The 26599-nt window shown below is 43.6% G+C and overlaps 3 protein-coding genes across 6 annotated transcripts in view; 1 reads left to right on the top strand and 2 right to left on the bottom strand.

The window, feature by feature from the left end:
• The window catches only part of LOC307241771 (cyclin-dependent kinase 17-like), a 41188-nt gene extending 30839 nt beyond the window's left edge, over positions 1-10349 (bottom strand). For all 3 annotated transcript variants that reach the window (XR_013844569.1, XM_080015991.1, XM_080015992.1), the window contains exons 1-2: positions 10125-10349; positions 3306-3471 (exon numbers count right to left, since the gene is read on the bottom strand). Coding sequence is in view for 2 of the 3 variants with exons in the window: in XM_080015991.1 (XP_079872117.1) it covers positions 3306-3435 (130 nt within the window). In the remaining variant the exon portion in view is untranslated. The remainder of the gene's footprint in view (positions 1-3305; positions 3472-10124) is intronic.
• Positions 10350-13636: 3287 nt separating this feature from the next.
• Positions 13637-26352, top strand: LOC307241704 (transmembrane prolyl 4-hydroxylase-like). Of its 2 annotated transcripts, none has more exons than XM_080015907.1 (9): positions 13637-14757; positions 15123-15204; positions 20893-21089; positions 21210-21300; positions 22002-22164; positions 22264-22449; positions 24481-24571; positions 24752-24875; positions 25013-26352. In XM_080015907.1, the coding sequence occupies exons 1-9, from the start codon at positions 14383-14385 to the stop codon at positions 25228-25230; spliced, it is 1527 nt and encodes a 508-aa protein (XP_079872033.1). In that variant the 5' UTR covers positions 13637-14382; the 3' UTR covers positions 25231-26352. The 2 variants fall into 2 exon arrangements, with proteins under 2 accessions (XP_079872033.1, XP_079872032.1); XM_080015906.1 differs by having other exon boundaries at positions 21999-22164.
• LOC307241705 (secreted frizzled-related protein 5) lies at positions 15505-17293 on the bottom strand. The gene is made up of 4 exons (XM_080015908.1): positions 17100-17293; positions 16333-16508; positions 16150-16236; positions 15505-15968 (listed from the first exon to the last, which is right to left on the bottom strand). Exons 1-4 carry the CDS (start codon positions 17276-17278, stop codon positions 15649-15651), a joined length of 762 nt encoding a protein of 253 aa, XP_079872034.1. The 5' UTR covers positions 17279-17293; the 3' UTR covers positions 15505-15648.
• Positions 26353-26599: the final 247 nt, after the last annotated feature.

The raw sequence follows: 26599 nt of genomic DNA, 5'->3' as shown, positions 1-26599 counted from the left end.
TGTGTGTGTGTGTGTGTGTGTGTGTGTGTGTGTGTGTGTGCTCGCGGCGTAGGTATGCACCAGTTTTACCACTTTTACCATACCACTTTTAAACTGCCAATAATTATATAATGATTCCTTCATTTCCTTAAGTCCTTAATTTCAAAAATCATCTGATAACATCATGACATACAGTATATTCCAGTTTCGCCTTCTAGAGAAAATAAGCGGACAAAAACATCTAAAATGCCTCTATGGGTCAAAAAAGAAATTTACGATTTTTTTCTTTAATATCTCACGTCTTTGATATCAGATGTGATATTAACCTGGTATTGGAGCGACATCCGATGCCAGTGTTGGTTTTTGTGCACCACCCCAAGTGTGTGAGTTTTCCCATATTTTTACATGTCAAGGCCTAATTTTTCTTGAGTGTGTGCGATTTCTGTGCACATGTCCCACATGTATGGTTATACCCAGGGATCCGGTCCTGTGCAGGCTGAGGTAGGGTCTGTCTCGTTCCAGCTCCCTGCGCAGGGTGGTGCGGCCCAGCTGACCGGCGTACTGCCGCAAGAAGGACGGAGCGCTGTGCGAGGCGGGCGGGTGCACTGCACACACCACCATGGGCTCTGGGACCCAGCGTGACAGACAGGAGGCACCAGAGGCCGAGAGGAGAGAAGTTGGGAGCAAGAGGAAACGGTCAGAGGAGACGGGTGATGGACAGAAGAGGAGGGGGAGGAGGAGGAGGAGGAAGAGATAAGGGAAAAGAAAACATTGCCAAGGTTGTAGGACAGTGGAAAAGAGGAGGGAGAGGGGGGAGAGGGGAGAATGTAAAGAGTGCGGTAAGGGGAGGAGGAAGGTAGCCAGAGTTGACAGGAACATGGGATAAAATGATCAGAGCCAGAGGGATGGAAAAAGACAGGCGGATGGAGAGAAGGGAGGTCAGAGGGAGGAAGAGAAGGCGACACACGGTCACAGAGAGGCAGCACAACAGGGAACAGTCATAACAACAGTAGCTTACCAAGTAGGAGAGGGGTAGGTTCAGGAGTGTGAGAAGTGTGTACATGTGTGGCATACAGAGTAGTTCTAGATGGTAAAAAATGGTAAAAAAAAAAAAAAAAACCAATAGAAAAAAAAAACCGTGACAATTGAATGAGACATGCAAATGAGCAGAATTGATCTACTTCCAGACTGAGAGGCATGTGCGGAAACAGAAAAGTTGAAGGACAACAGTGGTTGGATTAAAGGTTGTATCAGTAGGATTTGACCTGTTTCTGGTGAAGGGCTATGGTGTTTGGATGGGGTTTAATTTTTGAGATACCAGACCATGCTATCGTTACTTAAAAAAGTGGTCTGCAGTGTGTATCTGATCTTCATAACGGTTGGTCACCGACAGTTGAAGGAAATCATAATAATACAACCTTAAAGCAGCATGCCGTCATGGTGCCTGCTGGTTTTTCCTGGGAGCCGCAAGCCGCTGACAGAGCGAGCGCGGTCGCAGTATTACAACAACCCCGATGGAAGTGTGATGTGTGAGACGTGCACGTGATATGCAATGATGCCAGTGACAGACAGCGGGATAAACCGTGACAGACCATGGGGATTAACCGATACCTTTAAATGGCCGATTCCAAAGATGATTCTCGTTTCACCCTAACTTCTAAAAAGCTCCACCTCAAGGACAGTCTCCACTTTTCCTCGCAAAACCCGATGCAAAGGCTATAATAAACCTTGCAGCATGTGTGTGCCGACTGCCACAGTTACACTTGTGCATATGTGCGTATGTGCATGTGTACAATGCAGCCTCCGTTTAAAATACTCCGCAATTTCTTTCACATCCCGGAAAAATAATGGGAGGCCCAATATCCCTCATTCCTCCCGCAATCGTCGCACAATCACTCCTCCACTCGGATGGAGCGGCGCCCTCTCAGAGGTGACGGTGACGGAGCAGTTGCAGGTCCACGTCAGCTCCTACACCCTCTCTAATTAACGCCACGGACGATTTTAACTGCGCCCACTGCTAGATAACACAACTGGGCGGAGACTCCAGACAGAGAGAGAGAGAGAGAGAGAGAGAGAGAGAGAGAGAGAGGGCAAAGCCGGGGGCGTGCAGGATGTAGAGGATGTAGCGGTGTAGTTAAAGTTTAATGTCACACTTTTCACTCTCTACATCACTTCCTCAAGCTCCTCTCCTATCTCATCCCTCCTCTCTCTCTTCTTCTTCCCTCCCTTCACTCCTGCTTTCACTGGTTTTCTGCTCAAGAAAACGAACCGACGTGACCTGGGCTGTTCGAGACCAAAGGGGGGGGGGGGGGGGAGAAAGAGAGAGAGAGAGAAAGAGAGAGAGATAAAAATAGGAGAGAGAAGTTGCGGGGGTGAAATTAAATAGGGAGAAGTCAGGAGTCCTTGAAAAAGGGGGACGACGGTGACAAGGAACCTTTTAAACATTTCCTGCGTGACTGTGTCCAAACTGCCTCTGTGGACTCAGGAGGAAAATAAAACACACTGGAAGTGGAAGTGTGGCTAGAATTGTACATTCATGTTGTGCTCTCTCCCTCTTCATGTTTCTCTTTCTCTTCTGCATGAGACGGAGGCAGTTGATGAGGGTGAGGTAACTACCCCTCTGACCTGGTTTCTGTCTGAAACAGCGGCGTGGGACACGCACGCACGCGCCCACGCACGCGCCCACGCACGCGCCCACGCACGCGCCCACGCACGCACCGCCTCTCAGGTGAAGTGACTCTCTGCATTCTCCACAACGAGGGCTGCAGTCCGCAGAGACGCCCAGCAGGTGGCAAAGAAACCCAAAGAGCGACGCTGTTACGTCTTCCCGCTCCTCTAACAGCTCTGTGGCTTCAGCAAATGAGATGTGTGAGATGCTTCAGCAAACGGCTCGGAACACGCCGTGTATTGAGTGCACTGTGTATTTTTATGAATCAACTGAAACATACATCCAACTACATGTCTTGTGACCTGGTCTCGGATCTGCTGTGGCCAAAGTCCCCCTGTGCCCAGTGAAATGATGACGCTGAGGTGGAGGGTGCAGATGACGAGTGGTAAGACAGTTATGGTTAAAATGGTTCACTGGGTTAGATGGCTCCGATCAAGGCGCGTGTGTGTGTGTGTGTGTGTGTGTGTGTGTGTGTGTGTGTGTGTGCGTGCGTGCGCGTGCGTGTCTACATTCTACTTTTGTGGATTATGTTTTGTGTGTACTATATATGTAGTTACTATGTGTGTGCTATGTACAGTATGTAGCTATACATATATAATCACATTTCTGCTCCTGTGTGTATTTAAATATGTGCATGTGTATGTGCACGGCCACTCACCATTGTCCCTGGCAACCGGAGGCTCATCCATTGTCATCTGTTCGGCCAGTTCGGACAAGGAGTCGTCGACGGGCCGAGCGCTACGTAGAGACATGGACAGCCTCCGCTTGATAATCTTCATCCTGTCCATCTTCTCCAACGGCACGGCCGAGAGGGGCCCGCAGGCCTGGGGGTGGGGGGGGGGGGGGATATCATCATCGTACCCATTATTATCACTATCAAATCATTGGTAACATCATTCAACTCCAATAATCTTCAACAGTGACACTGCAACTGCCACCACCATCATCACATCATCATCACCACCACCACCGCTGTCATGACTGTCATAGTTGTCATCACCATCTTTGTCTCAGGGCTGGAGAGTATACATTTGTTTTAAATATAAATGTATACAATTATGCAAAGATTGGTTTCTTCCATATTGCAAACAGTACAATACAGAATTTGTGAGGCAAACATGAAAATTGTATTTTTTTAAGAGGGTCACATAATTTAATAAAAAAAATTAAAAAGTGACGTAACATTACAGACAAAAGAGGAGAAGAGGAGAGCATCAAATACCAAATACCCTGCTGTCATTGCGTTTATAATATGAACGTTATATGATATTTTGTTCATATCGCCTAGCCCTACTTTGCCCCATTAATCTCCCATATTAATTACCCCTTCTCATTGTGCATGGAAACTACCGCAGTGCACAGTCTACAGATCTCTGGTCCCCTGACAATTGTGTTTGCTCCCGAAGCCGGTGTTCTCATTGTTATGTATCCCAAGTGCCAACATTGCAGAGAGAAAGACAGAAAGACAGGAAGAGAGAGAGAAAGACACAGAAGAGGGAGAGAAACAAAAAAAATAGATACAAAAAAAAAAAACAGTAGGAAGGCTGACTGTGCAGCTACCTAGAGGATTTACACATCAACAGCCAGTGCAGATGAGCTGTGATTGACGCACAATTCAATAGCCATGATTTCAATGTCACCACTATCCCTTTTGTGGGTTGATTGGTAGAAAATTTAAGTGGTGATCCGTAAGATGGGTTAAAAAAAAAAAAAAAAAGGCCCAATTCTTTGAGCTGGCACAGTTTAATAAACACCCATTTCATGATTTTGCATTATGCATGTGCTCCTTTATGTGGCGTTTTCATTGTTGGTGGCCTCTCTCAGCAATAATGCAAGGATTGGGCTGTGACCGTGGAAGAATGGCCTTAAGAAATGTTTTTATAACGGGTTTCTATTCTTCAATCAAAGCAATACTGTTACATTAACATTTGTACTTTTAATATATATTTGGCTAAATGAAAAGAAAGCAACATCATTAAATGGATGTTGTTTTCAATATTTTTCACATAAATGTTTACAAGAGAAAGTCACATAAGTGTATACATGTATAGCTGCAAAAAAGTCCCGATGCCTTTAAAATGTCATTTTTTCTATTTCTAGAATCTGGTCGTGTTTGTGGGAGCCTCTGTAGGAGCCCGTCGCCGTGTCTGACGGTGTGTATTCATGCTTATATGAATAACTGTGCTCCCTGTTCATGCTGGTTTGTCTCTGCATAGCTGGAGGTAGAGGGGACTATGGCTATGACTATGAGTATTTCTGTCTCCATTCCAGTTCCTGCTCCATCCATATAACCCCCGGGGCTCACGCAACGACATGCAAAAGCGCACGCACGCACGCACGCACGCACGCACTCACACACGCATTCACACATGCACACGCACACACACACACTCTTTCTTTTTGTGTCCAACCTTAGACGCTCCAACAAAAGCCATTCATCATTTTCGGCCTGCGACCTCTAAGGGGTTTCAAACCCTGCTCCTCTTAATTGAGAAGATTGCTGCCTTATTTAAAAAAAAAAAACTGAGCTCAGAATAATATCCATGGCTCATGTGTTTTCCAGATGACAATAACCGGACTAGGGTCTGTATGCTCCACAGTCAGAGACACTTGGAGGAGAAAAAAAAAACAAAAAACAGGGGGGTTGTCTCATTCATTTCAGACTATCCGTCACCCCTTGATTATCAGCGGAGGAACGGATCGCGTTCTCCCCCCTCATTTGCATATCTTTCCCGGCTTGCCTCCGTCCTAATTTAAAAAGCATTTCTGGGAAAAACCATATTGGGTTCCCCTCCCGTGAACTCAGTATCATCCAGGAATTTAATGGGAGCCATTGACTTTTTCCCGAGATGCTAATAGTCTGACGCATTTCTTATTACCAAGATAAACAGGTGCTCAAGTGACCATCAACTCACACACTCAAGAGTATGTGTATTGCAGGAAGGTGAGTGCACACACACCCTCACATGCATACACCATAATGGCTAATTTCACAGTCTCCCTCTTATCTCGTGAACAGCAGTGCAATGTGAATCCCATTACACAGTGGCTCTTAGAGAGAAGCCCATTTAAGAACCCTAAATTTGGTAATATGAGCGAGGCTTTTCCCTGGGGTTAATCTGTGAAGTTCCATTGTAATAACGCCAACCCAATAATATGCTGGATGTTCGATAAGATACTAAAAATACTTTCAGAAGGACACTTTCCACGATACTTACCAGAATGGTTCTTGGAGTATTAATAAGCATGGTGAGAGGGCCTTGAAGCTGTGTATAAGTGTGCGTGTGTGTGTGTGTGTGTGTGTGTGTGTGTGTGTGTGTGTGTGTGTGTGTGTGTGTGTGTTGGATGATGAGGGCTGACCATTGCAGATGGATGTGGCACTGAGAAGAGCCTGGGGCGTGTCAGTGGCAGTGAGTGGGGTGAGACAGAATGTGCTCCATGTTCACCAGACCCGATCCACTCACTAGGACTCATGAGCGGGCTCAGTGGCAATAATCATGTAGTACCTTAATCAACACCAAGTATAAATGAACTATCCATCTGTTGGGAGCACAGATTATCAGCTGTGAAGCCCCACGTGAAACTGTATGGTTGCTTTTCGGCTATGACCAATGTCGTGACCAGTGTTTCAAGAACAACTTTTAACCCCCAATGCAAGTGAATGGAGGAGAGACCAAAGTAAAATTCCTAATTACACATTTAATACATTTTCCCCCTCTAGCGTTTCATGTCGTTTCACAATGTTCCCCTTTTCATGTTAATATTTCCTGAAATAGTCTTCTCTCAGAAAATTGTATTCAAGTCTTCAATGGTAAAGGGGGGCGTGTTCGGGCCCGGGGATGAGGTTGTCGAAGCCCACTGCCATACGCCTCACCGCCATACGCCTCACCGCCCCACCTCTCCTCCGTACTCTGGAGGCGATTCCTGTTTCCAATTTGTGTCAACTGCGAACAAGATTGCTGCGACTAGTCCACCAATTTTTTTTTTGCATCGGCTCTATCCATCTACGTATGTGAGTGAATGGGGTCGCGCTGTCCATTTTATATACAGTCAGTGAACTCAATGCCTTGGCTCTGTAGGGTTGCCAGTTTAGTCAACTGAGTCTTGCTCATGTTAATGTTCTGCGCCAGGCATTCCAGTAACTACATGGCAACCCACAACTCACTTGAAGCAGCATTTCACACTGCATGCAGTAGGTGCATAGTCAAAAGTAGTTGTGAAGAATGTAGCTGCGTTTAAAACACCCAAGTTCTTGTTTTTGGGGCTGTTATTTATACTCATCATGAAGACAAGATTGCTTGAATAGCCCAGCTCTTGAGATGGACTCAGATCCAGAATCTGGTGAGCAAATTACCCCAAGTATCGCTTTAAGAACAAATGACTTACAATTTACCTGAAGACATCTAAAATATTAAATGAAAATCTATTTAAAGTTTACCAGCTTTCATCTGATCATGAATTCTATTCCCATATGTACAAATGATGTGAGCTTCCCTTGTATTCTCCGACAAGATATTTTGATCTTACGATTAGATATTGTGATGAACAAAATCCAAAATGTGATATTGTACCGCCGCAAAGAAACGCCTCAAACATGGGTTCTATGGGTACTTCAAACTTCCTACTGCCTTCCACTGCCTATACAGTGTATCTCATGATATGGGATGAATACTGCTTTGACCAGAGGAAAATAGCATGAGTGGTGGAGAAACAAAATAAGGGAAGAAGCAAAAGGTGAGTCAGAGATTATCTCACCACACATGGTGAGAAAGTGTGTATGCGTGTGTGCGTGTGTGTGTGTGTGTGTACTAAGACGTGTGGGTGGCCAAGATCGTCAGCGCTAACATAACATGGAGGTGAAGTGAGATGCCTGGCACTGACATGCCCCTGAGGAGGACAGAGCAGGAACATGCGCTCTGATTTATTCAAGACACACACTGTTTGGGTTGCTAGGTTACCGACCCCGGCCAAGAACCGCAGTTTCTCCCTCTCACTCTCTCTGAGGTGATGAAGAAGCAGAAAGTCTGGCAGAGAAGCAATGCCTGGAATTTAAAATTCTCATCTCTCCATCTCCCACTGTCCCCTGTTCCATCGCCCTCTCTCACTGATTTATTTTTCCTCTCTCTAGTGTGAATAAACCCAAGGACCCTTTCCAGGGATATGTTCTCTAGTGGATCTACTCCTTCTCCCCTTTCAAAACTATTCGACAAGAGCCGCACATGTGGATGTACACTAAAACACACACACACACACACACACACAATGTAATAGAATGGGCACTCAGTGGCACTCTCAGCACTTGGCACAACGGCCCGAGGATGCATGCGTAATGCGCAAATCTGCCCAACTACTGAATACCACACACACACACACACACACACACACACACACACACACACACACACACACACACACACACACACACACACACACACACACACACACACACACACACACACACACACACACAGACACACACACACACACACACACAAAGAAGTGGATTAATTGGCTCACTTAACCTAAATCTCCACATAATTTCCTCAGTAGACAATGGAAAGGAGACTGCATGAGCAAGGAAATTTATAGAGAGCAATTTAAACTTACACATAAAATCCATCAGAATAGAAATTCACTTCCGGTCACTACCTACAAAATCCCCAGATAAAAATACAAATCAGAATCTGATGAACTGACAGAAAAATAATTTAACCTCTGTCAACTTATTGTTTATCCCACAGACCTGGTAATGAGCTGGGCCAAACAGGGACGGAATCAAGACTTCGTAGCCTCTACGGAGTCAAGAGATGCAGCTCAACAGTATTTCTTGTTGTTTCCCAAATTATCATAACAGTAGACAACTACAGGCTCATCCCAATCTTTGTAAACCTTTCCAACAATCACGGAACGTTTAGAAAAATAAAGTTTGACACAGGGATGTTGCGGGTGGCAAAGGGCACGTGAATAACGCACGGTTGAATAGCGCTCGCAACAAGCAGAATACACATGTAATAGAAATATAGAGGGGAAAAATAGTTCTGACGATGACCCAAGTAGAGGTTAGGCCGGTGGAGAACGCCGGCTGTTTGCAAAGTGCTCAGTTAATATCCTGAGCATGGTAATTCATATTCATCTCGGGTCGCCGTCTACGATGGGAGTCATGTGACCAGAAATAAACAATAAATGGGTTATAATCAGTAAACATTGTAATTATGGTCAGGAAGAGTGAACCACAATAGGTAGGGTTAGAAACTGTAAACACAGTTAGCATGGACAGGTACATCAGAGAGGGAAAGCAGGGTTAGACAGCAGCAGTTTGCACAGTGAGCATGGTTATAAACAGTAAAGTAAGGAGGGATTCAGGCCTTTCCTCCCTGTCCCTCCCTCTCGCCGGTGTTTCCTGCCTCACGCATCCGGCAGGGGACCACGCTCAGACGGGGCAGAGAAAAGTTAGGCAGGCAGGCCCACCTCGAGGGGGGGAGGGGGGGGCGGCGGCGCGGGGACTCAAATAATAATAATAAAAAAAATAACAACAACACATCTGAAATGCTGGTGTGGCGGAGAAAAACTCTTGACGTTGATCCCGTGGAGACATTTTTTATGTGGGTCCAGAGCATCCAGCGGGTCGATCTGTGGCTGCAGCCGTTCTATTACAAAATCGGACCGATCTTTGGTATTTTCCAGGAGAAAAATATACAAATAAAATAATAACAATAATGACAATAATAACAATAATAATAGTAATAATAATAATAAAAGATGAGTTAAAGTACAACAATGGCACTGATGCCTGCAATGTCAGGTGATAGAACCCGGACACACTTAGCAAATACCTCATACCAAACCAATGTCATGCTGGAGCACATCGCAGAATAACACGGACCTCACGGTCAATACTGCTTATATCATATTGTTAAAAAAAACATTTCGTTAGTTCATTTATTTTGTTGTTGTTGTTGTTGTTTTGCATATCACCGTTGTATTCGTACTACTTTAATACCATTATTGACCGTTTGTTTTGATGTTGGTGTGACACCGCAATTTCATTGCGGGATGCATAAAGTATCCATTTATATATATATCTATATATCCATCCATCTATATCCATCTCTCTCTCTCTCTCTCTCTCTCTCTTTACATACATACATACATACACACACACACATCTATATCCATCTATGTATATACCCATCTATCTATCTATCTATCTATCTATCTATCCACAAGGCGAGTTACCATCATAATCAGGACATCCCAGCATATTCATCTGGGGTCAGTGAGGATCCCTCTCCTGAACACCGCTGTGTTACGCGGCGAGAACGCACCGTTTTCACCCAAATAAAACCGCGTGAAACAGTGGTTGGGAGCCCGTGTGAACAGCCCTCGTCCCGGGTCAGATGTTTAACCCGGGATAAGGGCCCGACTGCTAATAACCAACGTGCGCGTAGACGCCCTGGGTCGTGGCGGTGACACTAACCTGGAACGCTCTCCTGCTGCGGCGGACTATTGTTCCACTGGTGTGCGGGGTAATCCACTGCGACAAGTTCCTCCAACTACTTCGCTGCTTTCAGGGGATATTTCTCCGATGGGAACCCCGTCCGCCGGTGGTGGACCGTCTCGTCGATGTCCCGCTCTCTCGGTAACTTCGCCGGCTTCCGCCTATACCGCATGATTTGTTGTTTGCTTTCGCTGACTGCACCGTCCCGTCCGACGATCAGCCACACCGCCGAGGATCCCGGGTGGAGGCGGCGGCGGCGCTGTCGTCCCGAAACACACCGCAGGGGGCGCGCTTGAGGCTTTGTGCGTGAGTGAGTGAGTGAGTGAGTGAGTGAGTGAGTGAGTGTGCGTGTGTTAACATTCTTTCACTGTTCTATTTACAAATATTAGATCTCTATCTCAAGATTCAAGATTCAAGATTCAAGGTTTTTATTTGTCACATACATATACATACTTTCATACATATATGCTGTGAAATGTAATGCAACGCCCCGGTGATAGCACACTATGTCCTGGGAAAAAAATAAAAATAAAAAAATGTCTTTCTATTAGACCGACTAACTGACTCCTAAAACGTAATACAGTACGTTGAATATTTATAGAATAAAATAAAAAAATATAGAATAAAATACAATAAAAATTAAATGAAATAAAATGGAATAGATAGAGGGAATATGCCTATGTATATACAGATACATATATATACATATACATATATATATACATATATATATACATGTATATATACATGTATATATATCTATATATATATATATATATATATATATATATATATAGATATATATACTTTATACATATAATATATTAGGCAAGGCAAGTTTCTTTGTAGTGCTTTCCATAAAAGACATTAAAAGACATTTCCATTAAAGACATACAGTATGAAAGAGAAGAGGAATAAAAAAGCATTTTACATTTTAATTTAAAAAACAGATATAAATATAGAAGTGATAGCATCACCAAGATGAAAAACAAATAAATAAATAAAACAGATGAAATAAACAAGTGAAACGGCCCTACTCAGTCAATTGTAACAGCGCTCACTTGGATCGTTGGGACTGTTCAAACCACACACGTTGGAGTAAAACAAATCTAAAAACAGGCGAAACATTTAAAATATCAGATATGTTTTTTATATTATTATTTTACATTTAATATATAAAATTGTATAGTTTTATGTATCTTTTAAAAATATGTTTTAATGCTAATATACACACACACACACACACACACACACACACACACACACACACACACACACACACACACACACACACACACACACACACACACACACACACACACACACACTTTCTATAATATATATAACTCTATCTAACCAGTGAGGGTTAAGTAGATCTTTGTTGGTTTTGTTTGTCAGCAATGTTGAAGTTACATGTTAAACCACATGACAGTGTGTTTCAGGCAGATGCTGTGTGTACATGTTTTTGTGGGGGTGGGGTGGGGGTCATTAGCCAGAGAAGTCTGCCTTGAAGTTTGGGAACCCCTGGAGATTGTTTTGGGGACCACTGTCACAAGGGAAATTAGGCTCCATTATTAAAGCAGTCCCCATCTAAATATGCACATGGGGGTGGGGGGGTCCTGGTGAATAATGTATGTGCTGGAAATGATAGAGCGTATCACGCACCACCGTTGGGGTGAGTGAAATATGTTAATTAAAAATGATAAATGAAAAAGGGAAGTACAACCGAATTTTAGCAGTTAAAAGGCATAGCAAGCCACACAGTTAAAGTAGTGAAGCCTCATTCAGTGCATTAACCCAAAGAAAACATTTGTATTGTTTGGCCACCACAAAAAAAAAATAGTGATATTTAAAGCGTTTAGACCGAGTCAATGTTAATTTTCATATAATATTTCAGCAACAACTACTCAAGCAGTTTTTCATAGTAAGAATGGTTCTTCAATTAGAGGTTCTAGAAAATGGTTTTAACGGTTATGCCTATTAGCATCTAGCCTGGCATGGCCAGACCAATTCACAAATCTCTATTAGTCTGGAATCTCTCATTTCACTTTCGATGTCCATGGGGTGTCACGAACGGGCACAGACCAAAATGTCTCTGGGCACAGTTGAAAAGACATACAGCCAATCAGAGCATCGGATAGACCTACAACCAATCAGAGCATCGGCTAGAGCTACAACCAATGAGAGAATTGGACAAACCTACAACCAATCAGAGCAACGAAAGGTGTGACGTACACGTAGTGAGTTGATCATTTTAACTTTTACCAAATCCTGTCGGAAGTACGTCAAACACTTATCAACAAGAGATTTTTGGAGAAAATGAACTGCCCAGTTGGTTTAATACTGTCGCGATAGCGGATTCAACAGACTGTTCCACGTCAGCGGCAGCCATCTTGGTAAGGTGCTTCAGTATCTCTCCTCTGCATCGTCATCATATCAAACCCGCCCCATATTAGATAAACTGTTGTGATTGACTAGACCCTGGCAAGATGGAAATGTGTGCGAATGGGAGGGTGGCCGGACGTATTCTGCAGAGCAAATGGAACATGAGCTGCAGATTGGTCTGGTTCCCAGGCTAATTAGCATCACTATAACGAAATAATAAAATGAAATATCTTGTAAAGTGGCCTGGTTCGCCATCTCAGGGAAATCAGCAACAGAAATAAAATATTTTAATATGCGTTGAATGTTGAACTAAGAACAAATCCGTACAGGCATGGTTTGTTACATCCCGAAGGGGATTTTCGCAAAAATTACAACGGCATGACCCTAGACATAAATTACAAGTGCCTCAATGACAAACCAAACCACAAACCTGCTCTGCTGGGCCTATCGCCACCATGTGGGTTTGGTAATATTGGCATGATTTCAACTTTGGATGGGTCCAAAATGAAATATTACTCACGATATGTTTTTTTTTATCCAATTTTATATAAAGACAATTTTGAAAAAAAACAGACAAACCTGAATGTCATTTCCTATTTATTAAGGGAGCAAGGTGAGAAGCAAAATCTTTTAAAATAACATTTTTGATTAATGAAATCCCGAATTAACAAATATCGGTCTGAAAACTATCCGATCTGTTTTAAAATAATTAGAAATTAAAGTTTCCTTTGTACGTTACACCGGCGTACTACATTTAACGGAGGGTATTAAGTCCCACATGTGAAGATTTGTTGGAAGTATTTGTCATGTTTCATACTTTTATTTATTTTTTGATAATATGTACATTAATTTTGCTTTATTTTGGAGATACGTAATTTTTTTATTGTAATTCATGACAAGTGAACCAAATGTATTGAAGTCGTTTCGGCGTGCGCTTCCGGAGGGCACCGTCAGGGGGCGCTGATAAACCGACAGCTCGTCACAGAGGTCGGAGGGCGACTCTCTGCTCTCATTGGCGATCCCGGCCCTTGTTGTTAGGCAGGTTGTCAGGGGCAGCGCGTCCGCCGAGCAGCTCTGCTAATACGAATAAGGGATTAGGCGATTTTACACAACGATGACACGTTTGCTTCACGTCGCCGCCAGAGAAATCCACCCCCCACGGACCTCGTATTTCACCCGGAGCCGTGCTGTGCGTGTGGGGAGAACACGAAAACTCTTGGAGGGGAGCATCAGCAGGGCTAGCGCGCAGCTAACTAACTGACAGTGCTAGCTAGCTAGCTAACTGACTGTGCTTTCGGTTGGTGTTTCTGGTAGCTCTGCTAACGTCTGGCGGCAAGTGGACACGGGTTTGGCATTATTTTCATCTGGAAAATACGACGGAAAGGACGATAACAACAACCGAGATCATCTCACACGTACAAATGCATTTTAGATCCTTTGTTTATGAGCCATGGTTCACGGAAACCATCGATTCAAACTAGTGATGCGAGACTTCTGAACGATTCGATCGTAGCGAACAAGTATCTTAAATGACTCGGGAGTCACTCCGACTGCGAGTTAATCTTCAAATTAATCTCCTTAAACTCACAAATTGATAGGTAAAGGCCGGACCATTTGCCATAATTCATATTTAATGTGACTGATTCACACTTTCACGTTCCACCAAAATGCAGCATACAAGTAAAAAACTACTATGATAGAAGTCGGTTGAAAGATGGTCTGAGATCCACATCTCGCATTGTTCCGGCTGAGAACGAACAAAGAGTCGGAAGACCGGACAACTCCTTTCCTGGGTGTTTCGACAAGAACCGGAACTCAGGAAAGAGACAAACCTTTCATCGCTCATTCCAACATGGGGGAATCCCAAAACAATTTAACCGAGCACGATGAGTCGAGTGGCGACGGGGAGCCCGACTCGCCCTTCCTACCCCCGTATCACCCGTCCATGACCGGCCGCGAAAGGCTCCACATCCAGAAAAGCAATGTGTGCTCTCGGGCGTATTTCGTCGTGGTCATGGTCTTCTTCCACGTCTACATATTGAATGTCATCGCCCTTCTTCTTTATGTGCACTACAACAACGGGCCAGATCTTGTCAGTGGTGATGTCCCCCCCTCGGCACCTGTCACCGAGGGAAGCCCCCTGACCCATGATGCTCCTCCGGACCCGGATCTCCACATGGAGAACTACCGTCAGGGTTACAGCCTCCCCCGCATCGAGGGAATACGGGTAAGTCGACGCATGTTCTCTGTCCTCAAGTAGAGCTGGTACAATCACTATATAATCGTTTGGAGGCTATTATTACTATAGTGGCATAAATGTACAAAACACACGTGTAATTATACCAATTAAGTGCAGATTAGAGCAAATCCTATCGCTATGAAACACCACTGGATCCCACTCTACTAATGAAGGTAATGGAATAGTGGATACTGATAATACCAGCATTGTAAGCCTGTGCTGCAAATGCTTTTTGTTTATGCTTTTTTTTTAAATTCTAATTGTCTGTACAACAATGCACCAACTCTTACCAAGACAAATTCCTTATATGAAAATGTCCTCCGCCAAATAAACTGATTCTGTCTGATTTTTAGGTGGGCCATGTTCAGCGAGTATCTCTTATGCCAGACAGAACACATGAAATGAAAACCCTCAGCCTGAAACCCCTGCTCTTTGGTAAGGAAACTCTTAGAATTCTTATTATATAGAATATGTGTAACAAGTTTGAGGCCATATGTTTTTGCAGCAATTGCATATAACAAAAAATATATTGACATGTCAAGTCAATAACACACTTTTTAGTGTTTAATATTTTATTTTGTCGATACGATACAAATATAACCAGTATTATTTTTCTTATAACTTATAGATATATACATTATTAATAAAGAATTTGTATTCATTTATCATTCACTGTGGCTGAACTCCAAACAGGAAGTACTTTCTGAGACCCTTTATCACTAGCCTATACTTCTATATTCCTTTAATGACGTGAATTTGACATAACTTGAAATGATTTGATCAAACGTAATGTCTGTTCTGTTCAGTTCTGTCACCTTGGCTGAAGAGGTGAAATTTTGACGGCTGATATGCTTAAATTATCCTTGACCATGCATATTTCTAGCTCCTGCACTGGTGACGCTTCCACTTGCGAGCTGCTCCAATAAGATTCTTGTCACGTCTCTGCCAGGCAAAGGCCTTCTTGACTACTAAGCGCTCCCCCTGCACCGTGCCCATTACAAGGAATGTGCCACCTCTGGGTTGATGCCGTGTCATGTTCCTTACACACGTGGCATCTCTCTCCAGCCACAGTTCAATACGGGAGCGGATCTGCCCACCCAGCAGGGGTCCATGCTTCAGGACCTCCAGTTTAGAGGCCAGGGAGAACTGAGAAAGACTCGCTGGACTAAACTTGAGCCGTGTCAAACGTAGTTTTACCACTAGAAAAAGAGAGAGCAGGAGAAAAATGGACATGGACCATTGTCAATATCAGAGCAGACTTATTCTCTTAGTTTCTCATCTAATGTCTTCTATCAAAGACTTTACAAATTAAGTTCTAAAAGTATTTATTTCTCAGAAATTGAACCAGGGAGGAAAGAAAGTGTATATATTGCTGCTCACCAAAGTCGCTCCTACAAAAGGTCTCCAGTGTATCTTTAGAAGAGGAAGCTTCCTCTAGCTCGCAATCCCGACAGCTTGCCTGTGGGACTGAAATAAGACAGAACGTTGAATCACTTACTGAAGTGACACATCCTGGAGTGTACAAAACTCCAGGTCAACTGATGGTTCTGTAGTGGGTCTTACCCTTGCGCCCCCCTGTATTAACGCTGGCATTGGTGATGGATGAAATGCACATGAGGTGGTGTGCAGGAAATTGGTCACAGCGCAGAATATCTGGCCATGGGTAACCGTAGCAGCCCATGATGGGTGCACAGCTGTCCCGTACAGACTCGCACAAGGTCCGGCAGGGTGAAACAAACCTGAAAGAGGAAAGATCAAAAATGATAGATTCATGCATTGAAATTAGATAAGCACACTTTTTTAATCCCTGGGTGTAAATTCATTTGCTACAGCAGCAGAAGTTGTCAGAACAGTGCAATTTAAAAAAAGATTAAATACATGAAATAAAATATGTACAAATATACAAACAAAATCTGTAACAATACCAACTACACTCAGATAATTCACCTTGAGCAAAATTCATGGCATTTGCATGGATATATGCAATATGTTCATTGGTACCTCGTTGGAGTATCTCAGTTTTGGACAAAGCATTAATTGTTCTCCACTTCAATTTGCTTATTTTCTTGCATGATAAAATCACTGCTTCACAAATAAAACATCTACAACCTTTGTAGATGTTTAGATGTCTCTGCAGTAGCAGAGAACACATTTTTATTGTAGAGTGTGTACTTAACCTCATCTAGCATTGTGCTGTCGTCATTAAGCTCCGCACTTTGAAGATACTAAATTTCATGACTCAACTTTTTAATGCTTATGCTAAGTCATACATTCTACAAAGGCTTGATGATAATGTGGCAGTGTAGCCCAAAGCGTCTATGAACACTCACCTGTCGAGGCAAATGGGTGAAAAGAGAGAGCAGAGGAAGATGCGTGCATCAGGGTGGCACTCCCGGGCAAGCAGTGGTAGCCAGCTGGCACTTTGCTGGACAGCCTCAGCAGGAGACTCATGGCCCAGAAGGTTGGGCATCCTCATAGCGTTGTAGCCAATGCCCTGGCACAAGGCCATAGTGGGCGGGATGGGAACACAGCGACTAGAGCTGAGCGGCTCCCACTGTCCACCTACTCCGAGAGATCGGACACGGCCCAAAACAGTGCCAGTGTTTGTTTCACCCCACTCTTCACCGTCCTCTCTTGCTGTAGTACCTGGTCTTGAAAAACTGATTTCTCCAAGTGCAGTACCCCTGTCAGCATCTACCTTCCCCCTTTCCTTTCCTCCTGGTCTTATCCTACCCTCGGCCGCAACTCGAGTCTTTCCCTCTGCTCTTACTCTGCCAGCATCCGGATTCAACCCCAATGTACCGACAGTCCCGGCAAGAAGCAGTAGAAGTACAAGAGGGGTTAAATAGTTGCATTTCCAGGAGTTGAAATTCTGAAGTTGCGCAGACATTGTGTGCAGAACTTAAAAGTTGGAAAGGAGAAGATCCTGAAGTGTGTGTCTGTCAGAGTAACCAAAGGTCTCTGTATGACAATGCAGCAGCGAATGGCAGAATAGGTGTATTTATAGTGGGCAGTGATGACATTTGCATAGGAAAGGGTGAGGGGAGGTGTAGGGAACAATAGGGAAGAGTTGGGTACAAATGAAAATGCCTAAGATAGGGGGGGTCCCATCTTATTTATTAGAAGGTTAAAGTGTGTTTGATGGAACTCCAGATGTTTTAAATTACATGATGGTTGTGCTGTTTGGTTTGTATATTATTTCTGGCTCTTCCGTCCACACAGCTTGATGTGAGGAAACAAATGGCCCTCATGTTGTGAAAACTTTGAGACCAACACCCCCATCACTCAGTTTTCTTCCAACCCCCGCTTACGACTTACTACAGTATCCCGCCCTGACTTCTTCTCTGGTTTTGTTCCCTTCTCCATTATTCAACCTTCCTGTTAAAAGGCCTAAGATGGGATTTGTCATGATTAATCAGAGGTGGTTAAAGAGGAAAGGCATTGATCTTCACACTATTTATTTGACTAAAGGCTCCACATAACGAACACAAATTTTCCAAGAGAAGATGGGGGGAAAAAAGTGAGTGTCAGTAATGCGGATGTGCGTGGGTCTATGTGTGAACGTGCGTGCAGTGCACAAAAAGAGTTGGTGTCCTCCCACTGCGAGCCGTGGCCTGATTCCTGTTCAGACAAGAAGGTCACTTCCTTTCCAAGGGGAGAGAGAGAGAGAGAAAAATGGGAGGGACTAACTATCCACAGTAATGAGGCCTGCCTGACAATAGGGATTAATAAAGTGAGTGCAGTGTAACAGACACTGCAGGACAAACAAGTACTTTATTATACAGAGCGCCAACCTGCCGGAAGCCTTTCATTAGGAGAGAACGAGAGAACCAGATCGTAGAGAATTGGTGGAGAGCGGAAGATTAAAGAGATTTAGATTCAGATTTAGATTTCCTCCAAATGTAGTCTTTGCTCCTAATCTGTTCCCTTAACAAACCAAATGGAATAAAGACATTTGCAGGGTGGTGTTACTGTAATTTCCCTAGTAAATGAGGTGCATGGAAAAGACGTCTGTAAATTGTGAGATGTCAATGCAGTAAAGGGGCCGTGGTTGGCATTTGGTGCGCCTCTAGGTGGTCCTTGTCCATGTCAGTGAACATAAATGTGAATAAGATTACCAAATGCTGACCGACACCACTGCACGAGCAACAACAATTGTCACCCAAAGGGTAAGGTTAATACAACATAGCTCTCAACCCCCTGGGAGAACTTGGCTCATTAACACTCTCAATAAGCTGAGGTGCTCCACAAATTACTCATTGGGGAGTCACAAGTGGGGATACAGGGAGTACTCATTATATCCCAAGTTTATATCCACAGTCACTTGAGAGTGTACTTGGTCCTTTGTGTTTACCACCTGCTCAAACATGGCACTTTAAGGAGCTATTAGCGTTGAGCTCCGAGTTACATGTAATTAGGTACAGGTTTACAGGTCTTAATGCAATTACTCAGAATGTCATTGTTTGTTGGGTTGATCAGCTGTTGTCATTTAGTAGTTTTAATACTGCAGTGATCTAATCTTAATTCTGAAAGTCAAATTTTTACTTAGCTAGCTGTAATTTTTTTTGTCTTATTATTTGGAAAGACCAGATGATACTACTACAGCAGTGAGGCCTTGACATTTAAGTTGCTACTGCTCAGCTCCCTACATTCAGACAGGTCTTAGTGTAAATCTAAAATTAAGCTAGGACTATGACTGCAAAAAAAGTTTTTCATTAACTTCTTAATTTCAAAAATGAATTATTTTACTCATTCAGTGTGGTTATATTTTCATTGTTATTAACTATTTGTCACCCCACGCATCCAGATAATCCCACAAGCAGAGACTGGTCTACCTGTCTTAAAAGTGTCTTTGGAAATCCTAATCATTTAGCTGTTGGCGAAGAGCTTGATGTTCTAATCCACTCAAAACGAAAATGCTCACTCACTGTCGCCTGTCTGAAATGGGGATATGGGCATGTATGCTCTTCCTGGTTTTACCTAACTGCTCAGGAATAGAGCTGGGCAATATTGACTAAATTGAATATCATTACAAATACACATGTCATAATACGTTTTCAGGAATGCCTCTCCCGATGATTTGACAATATTTTGGGGATGACTATTCCTGTGCTATCCTGTGCTCCGATAAGCATATTTACACATAAGAAATATATGAGAAACAATAATTCAGTAATGTGCAGCTAACAGCTAGTCCCGTCTCTGATGTCCACAAGATTCCATTATTTTACTATAATGCAGCATTAAAGACCAAGAAAGGACAACATTTAACAATATGATATTCCAATATCCAAAATCTCAGACCATATCTATCATAATATCGTTACAATATCAATATATTGCCCAGCCTGACTCAGGTTGTTAGTAGATATGCTTATTACTACAATAATTGAAATATTACTTGTAATCTGCTAACCAAATCAGGGTTTAATTTTTCAAAAGGTGCACTTTATCATAATTCCAGTAAGATCCATAAAGTATACATATACATAAAGTATGTATATGTATGTGACAAATAAAAAATCTTGAATCTTGAATCTTGAGATCCTGCTTCCTCACAACCCTTGGTATGTGAACACATCACATATGGCTGATTACATGCACTTTACATGCTATTGATCATTGGTATAATCTCCTTATTAGTTCCTTTTTATTTCTTATACGTCCAACACATTCTTTTGTGTTGGACTGATAGCTGGCTGTTTTGGTTCTAATAACAGTCTGTATCCTGAACATATCTTTGTATTTGCCAATTAGGATGTTTATGGATTAAGTTCTTCTGCCTGTGATCAATGATCAGGTCAAGATGGCCCACTATAACTAAGAATAATGTATAATAACAATAACCATGTTAAATAACATTTGCCTCAGTCTACTCTGTGTGTATATACAATAGACAGTGTGTGTGTGTGTGTGTGTGTGTGTGTGTGTGTGTGTGTGTGTGTGTGTGTGTGTGTGTGTGTGTGTGTGTGTGTGTGTGTGTGTGTGTGTGTGTGTGTGTGTGTGTGTGTGTGTGTGTGTGTGTGTGTGCGCGCGTGTGCGTGTGTGTGAATTATACAGGAAGAACGATGACACCTGTCGTTGACTGAATTATAGTTTTCAACCGAACCGTCTTCCTATCAGAGATTGCAGGCTTCCTGTCAGAGGAGGAGTGCCGCGTGGTGGTCCAGTTGGCTCAGCTGAAAGGTCTGATGGAGAGCCAGACAACGGCACCAGGCAGGGAGCAAGACGTGCCTGGCCAGCCGTTCTTCTCGCTCAGCACGGATGAGATCTTCAGTTTGCTCGACCTGGACCAGGACGGGCTGCTGCAGAGACAGGAAGTAAGCACAAAGAAGCCAAAAGCAGACTGTGATGGGCTGCCAGTGTTAAGCTTAGAATGACGTGTTCAGTAAGTGATGTGGAAACTTTACAACCAATGTAATGTTATGGTTCCCCCCCAGATTGTGAGTCACTCACGCTCTCGGGACGGGACCTGGTTGAGCCCAGACAACCTGCGGCAGATCCTCACTGGGCTGGAGGCCCAACACAAAGGTGCGAGTCTGTTTGTGTGTTTGAAGACTAAACTCTACAGTATATTTATTCATATTTTTGTGAAGAATTAGCTGAATGTTTTCTTACATTTTTTTATTATTATTTTGATTGTTTCTTACACGTCTGAAATCAATCAATTGGCAACATGCCCCCGCGTGCGTGCGTGAGGGGAGCTGTCCTTGCGTGTGAACGGCATGGCCGGAAGTAGGAAGGCACCATTGTGACTTGATGCTATAATGCCAGTCCGGATGTGCCTCATCATATCTCATTAAAATCGTTTTGCTCTCCAACCCATTTCTTAAATGTTTTCCCCAGAGCCCCCAAACCTCCCCACTTCCTCCTCCATTCACACACATTCTTCCCTTCAGCCCACTTAACAGCTCCTCTATGGCACCCCGGTGCTATTGTTTCGACTGGGGCACAGAGGGGGGAGTGGGGGTGAGTGGGGGCAGGCGGATGTTCACTCAGCTGAAAGTAAAAGCATACAGTAGCACATAAAAGGGGAAGGGGGTCAGCGAGTCTAATCCGTTTAAATAGTGGTAATTATATTACATAGCACATTATTACTAAATCGAGAAAAAAAAAAAAGAGATTTATCTTTTCCTGCCATCTGTCATTTTCTTGATCCACCGTGCTTGTGCTTTTTACAAATAGAAATGTCGCTCCCACAATGTTGAACAGCTGTGTTGGCCCTCCAGCAGGTGTTCTCACTCTGGAGGAGTTCAGAGGTGTGTATGATGTTTCCCAGAACCCGGGAAAACACCGCAGCGTGACCCTCCAGGGTCGGGTCAAACGTAGGAGCAAACACACCTGGCTCTACCAAGGCCCCGGATCTCACCATGTGCTACACACACTGAGGAACAGGTGCAGGAAGTTGGGCAGTACCTCCATAAATCCTGGTGAAAATTAAAAAGTATGTTTTTATTCCTTATTGTTATTGTTTTAATATTATTTTCTCTTCAGAGTGACCAGGCTGACGCGTTTGCCCTCGCCACTGGTTGAGCTGAGTGAGCCGCTGCAGGTGATTCGCTACGAGCGCAGAGGCTTTAGTAACGCCCACCATGACAGCAGCCCCGCCAACTCGGAGACCACCTGCGCACACACACGACTGGCAGGAAATACATCTGCACTCACAGAGATCAAATGCAGGTGTGGTTTTGGAGTTTACATTTTTGCCTTACATTTTTCTTTTACGTCCATCAGCTGTATATAAAATGCCAGTGCGACCCTCATTTTTCCAAAACAGCCATGCACCATTGGTTTGCATACAGATGTACAGTTTTGTGTTTCCCATGGAAACAATCAGTTTGTTGGGGCGGTGTTAAATGGTTTGACTTTCCTTTTTAATGTTGGGAAAAACCAGGGCTTCAAACCAGAAAAATTTTGTTCGTTCCATGCAGAATCAGTATTTTAACGTAAAGTTTCCGGTTTTGCGTTCCAAAAACGCATTGCATCACTAACTAGGAGCGCTGTAGTCCAATCGGTAGTCAGCTTACTCTAACTCAAGTTCTTTGATCATAGGCGAAGCCCTCTAGATTAGATCGGCTTCCCCTGTGCGCATGCGCGTCTTACTGAAAATTTGAATGTACATATCAGCCTATCAGCTGTGGCCTGCCCCTATAAAAGGGCTCTGCGCCCGCTATTCTGCTCCCCAAGGATCTTCAGGGACCCTGGGAAGGCATCAGGGCAGGAAAAGCTAGAGGGCTTCAGCTATAATTATAGAACTTGAGTTAGAGTTAGATTACTATCGTTCTATTTCACGCAAGCTCTGCCCTCTGGCTTTGTCCTTATTGGCCTACAGCAATCCAGCTGTCAAGAGACAAGCCAATAGCTCTGCCGGTCCAACTGGCCAACCCATTGGCATAATAACTTCCAAGACATTACAGAGCAGTGGAATGGCGTTATACTCATACACTGTTTTCCATTTTAAAATAGCATCGTGACCACGCGCCTCCTTGTACTTATCCACGGCGGAACCCATTCAGGTTACAGTGGATGAGCCGGTGGAAGATCCGCCCGGTGCAGGGGAGACGGATGGACTGGGCGGATACTCTTCCGGTTCCTCGTTCCCCGCTCCAAACAGAACGATAGCTTCCTCCAGAGGGATACATCATTGACGAACTGAAGAATACGGTGGTTTCGCGCCCTCTTCCACAGGGCTGCGCATGCTGCACAGATTGTCGAGTCTGGCTTTGTTTACCATGGAAGGAGGACAGGCATTTGAAGCAGCAGACGTATAGGTCCGCCGACAACCAATACACCGGGCACAACCACCCGAGGGAACCTGGCCAGGTTCAGGTACAACTAATCTTCTGTCTTCAGTGAAGGGTCGCTGAAGAAAATGGGGAGCAGAATAGCGGCTGCAGGGCCCCTTTATAGGGGCAGGCCACAGCTGATCCAATGATGGGTGCCTTCAGATTTTCAGTAAGATGCATGTGCGCAGGGGGAAGCCAATAAGGGTGAAGCTAGAGGACAGAGCCTGTGTGAAATAGAACTGTGCTCGGGCCGAAATCCACCGTGGCTTTTGGCCTCGGGCCGATATTTTAGCAGTATCGAAATACTGGCCATCTGTCTGTGGGACCATGGGGATCGACACACGGCGCAGCAAAGCATGCGGACAAAGATCAGTCATGTGCGCACTCAAAGGGATGTATGTGGAGGTATGTGCACAGCGACGCAACAGTGAGGAGGCGCATAGAGGAATTGGATGTGTTGCGAAGGTGTGTGGATGGTGATAAGTTGGGGCTCCAGGTTATAACTTGCATTACTAAAATGTTATTTAAAAAATGTTTTTTAATAATTGTTGTACAGAGCTGTCATGCTTTGATCGTGAGACGCATATCAAGCAGTCCACACGCTCACACCTTGTATTTCTCACGCTGAAAATCCCAAAATAAGTACAATCCCCTTTTTTTTTTTTTTTTCTTTCTTCTACGTATTTATTTCCTCACTCGCGCTTGCTTGGTGCCTGTTCGCGCGGTGAAAGGGAGATCCTTTCAGAGCCTTGTGGAAAAAACTCGGAATTCAACCCTCAAAATGTTACATGAAGACGGTTACTCTAAGTGCAGGCAGACAAGCTGCACTGTACAAACAGGTTTTTTTTTTAGTTTTTTTTTATAAAATACACCGATTTTTGTCTGTACTCTCTGTACTTTTTACCTTTTCTTTTTCTCGTCCCAGGTATCTCACTGTGCATTTCTACCTCAACTCTGTGGAGGAAGGAGGAGAGACCACCTTTCCTGTGGCGGACAACCGTACCTACGAAGAGGAGGTTGGTGACCCCCTGATTGCTCCTGTTTGTGAGATAGCATATTTATTACCGTGTTCCAATGCCTCATAAAGCGCAGATGGTGCCGGGGCCTCGACGAGCGATCTGATACCCTTCCCAAACGGATCAAGTTCCAAAACGGAAGATTAGGCTGCGGATTTTATTACTGTCATTGTCTGCCAGGCGCTGGTCCAAGATGGCGTGGATCTGACGGACACGCAGGCATCGTGTGACAGAGGAAACCTTCGCGTCGAGCCCAAAGCTGGGACCGCGCTGCTCTGGTACAACCACCTCTCCGACGGCAGAGGTAAGGAGACGGGGTCTTTCTGTTACAGCTCCAACCCAACCCTCGCCCCCAGCCCTAAGGAATGTTGTTGAACGCCCAAAGCCCTTCTTGTAAATTTGTACACTCACTCGTTCACTTCTCTCTTCCGACCTCCTCAGGGTGGATGGGTGAGGTCGATGAGTACTCCCTCCACGGCTGCTGCCCTGTGAACCGCGGCGAGAAGTGGGTGGCCAACAGCTGGGTGAACGTGGACCCAGATCACCAGCGTCAGGCCCAGTACCAGAGGCTGGTGACTCACAAACAGCAAGCCAAGTCGGTTCTGGAGGAGGAGCACCACCACCCTCTGTCTCACAGTGATCTCCACCAGGACCTATAACTACGCTCTCAGAGCTTCGATTATGAGGCGAACGTCGCCGTAATGTTAAGATAAAAACCAATCTCGCTCATTACAAAGGTTTGCATTCCGCCACTTGTAATAGTATCCTAGAGCATCCATCTTGGATCAATAACATCTCTGTGAGCCTCTTACTCTGTAATGACTGTCAGTAGGGTAATTTGTGTGGATGTTTATTTATTTATTTAAAAAAAAATTGCAGGGTTAAATTTGTTATCCAAAATCTCCTTGAAAATCTGCTGATAAATATATGGTTTAAACGAATTACTTTGTTATTTACACAGATTGATGCAGTACGTTGTCAAAGCAATCCAACATTATCAGCAGTCTACTATGCTATTGTGTTCTATGTTAATGGAATGGGAGGGAATAAGCTTGCTTATTTGCCTTTTATTTATTTATCTGAAAATCCCTTCTGGAAGGGGAGTGTTATTGTATTAGGCAGAATCAAAGCTTTTATGAGCCATACCACAGAATTAATCCACGAAGATCTTCCTGGGGAAACGTTTGTCTTTTATTTTTTAAATCCTTTGGATTATTCTATCTCTTTTCTTTATGTTATTTAGTACACATTTGCACAATCTATACTCAAGGCTGGACGATGTAGAACATAGTCATATGGTAATATGGATATACTGTATATCATGATATCTGCTTATCAATTCAAATTGTCATAATGGAGAATCCAACTGCAGTTCATTACATTGAACTATGAAGTATGATACAAAATAATGTATCACAATACCACAATATGCTCATTTCATGGCGATACCTTACCACTGACAATATTGATGTATTAACGAGCCCTACCCACACCTCCGCCATGTCCGACTCCCACTAGACTAAATTTAGGTGGATTTGATTTGTTGCGTTTATTCTGGCGAGTCAGATCATTCAAATTGGTTTGGTTGAAGTTCTTGAAGAATTGTACTTTACACTGTTCATGTCTCAAGGCATTTTTATTACCGTGTATCTGGATGTTATTTATTAAGACTTTTGATAATTTGTGATTGACAACATTTATTGCAGTTGGACTTTGCACTTAATATCACTTTATTTTATTATGTGTGTTTCCTGTATGCTAAGGAAAATGTAATAAAAATGTTACAGCTATCTAGTATCGACTGGTGCAATTTTTAATTTTTAATCTTACGATATAGGTGGATATGTTGAGTGCACCGGTACTCTTCACTGCAGTTTAGTACAGCTTGTTGCCCACAAGATGTCGCCCAATTTCAAGTAAAACATTTATTTTACAGTAATTTGCGAGCCACGTCGACATCGTGGTACATTCTGTGGTTCTGTTATTAATTGATTATTAGTTGATGATTTTAAATGTAGAGATGCAAAT

Source organism: Zeus faber (genome assembly GCF_960531495.2).
Source record: "Zeus faber genome assembly, chromosome: 15".
Taxonomy (NCBI): domain Eukaryota; kingdom Metazoa; phylum Chordata; class Actinopteri; order Zeiformes; family Zeidae; genus Zeus; species Zeus faber.
This window is presented reverse-complemented; position numbering and strand designations above follow the sequence as displayed.

Coding starts and splice junctions, on each gene's coding strand:
- LOC307241705 (XM_080015908.1), bottom strand. CDS start 17,278: ATGGCCTTGTGCCAGGGCATTGGCTACAACGCTATGAGGATGCCCAAC. Junction 16,509..17,099: donor TCACCCATTTGCCTCGACAG/GTGAGTGTTCAT, acceptor TTCCTCTTTCAG/GTTTGTTTCACCCTGCCGGA. Junction 15,969..16,149: donor CTTTTGTAGGAGCGACTTTG/GTGAGCAGCAAT, acceptor CTCTTTTTCTAG/TGGTAAAACTACGTTTGACA.
- LOC307241704 (XM_080015906.1), top strand. CDS start 14,383: ATGGGGGAATCCCAAAACAATTTAACCGAGCACGATGAGTCGAGTGGC. Junction 21,090..21,209: donor GGCTGCTGCAGAGACAGGAA/GTAAGCACAAAG, acceptor GTTCCCCCCCAG/ATTGTGAGTCACTCACGCTC. Junction 21,301..21,998: donor GCTGGAGGCCCAACACAAAG/GTGCGAGTCTGT, acceptor TTGGCCCTCCAG/CAGGTGTTCTCACTCTGGAG.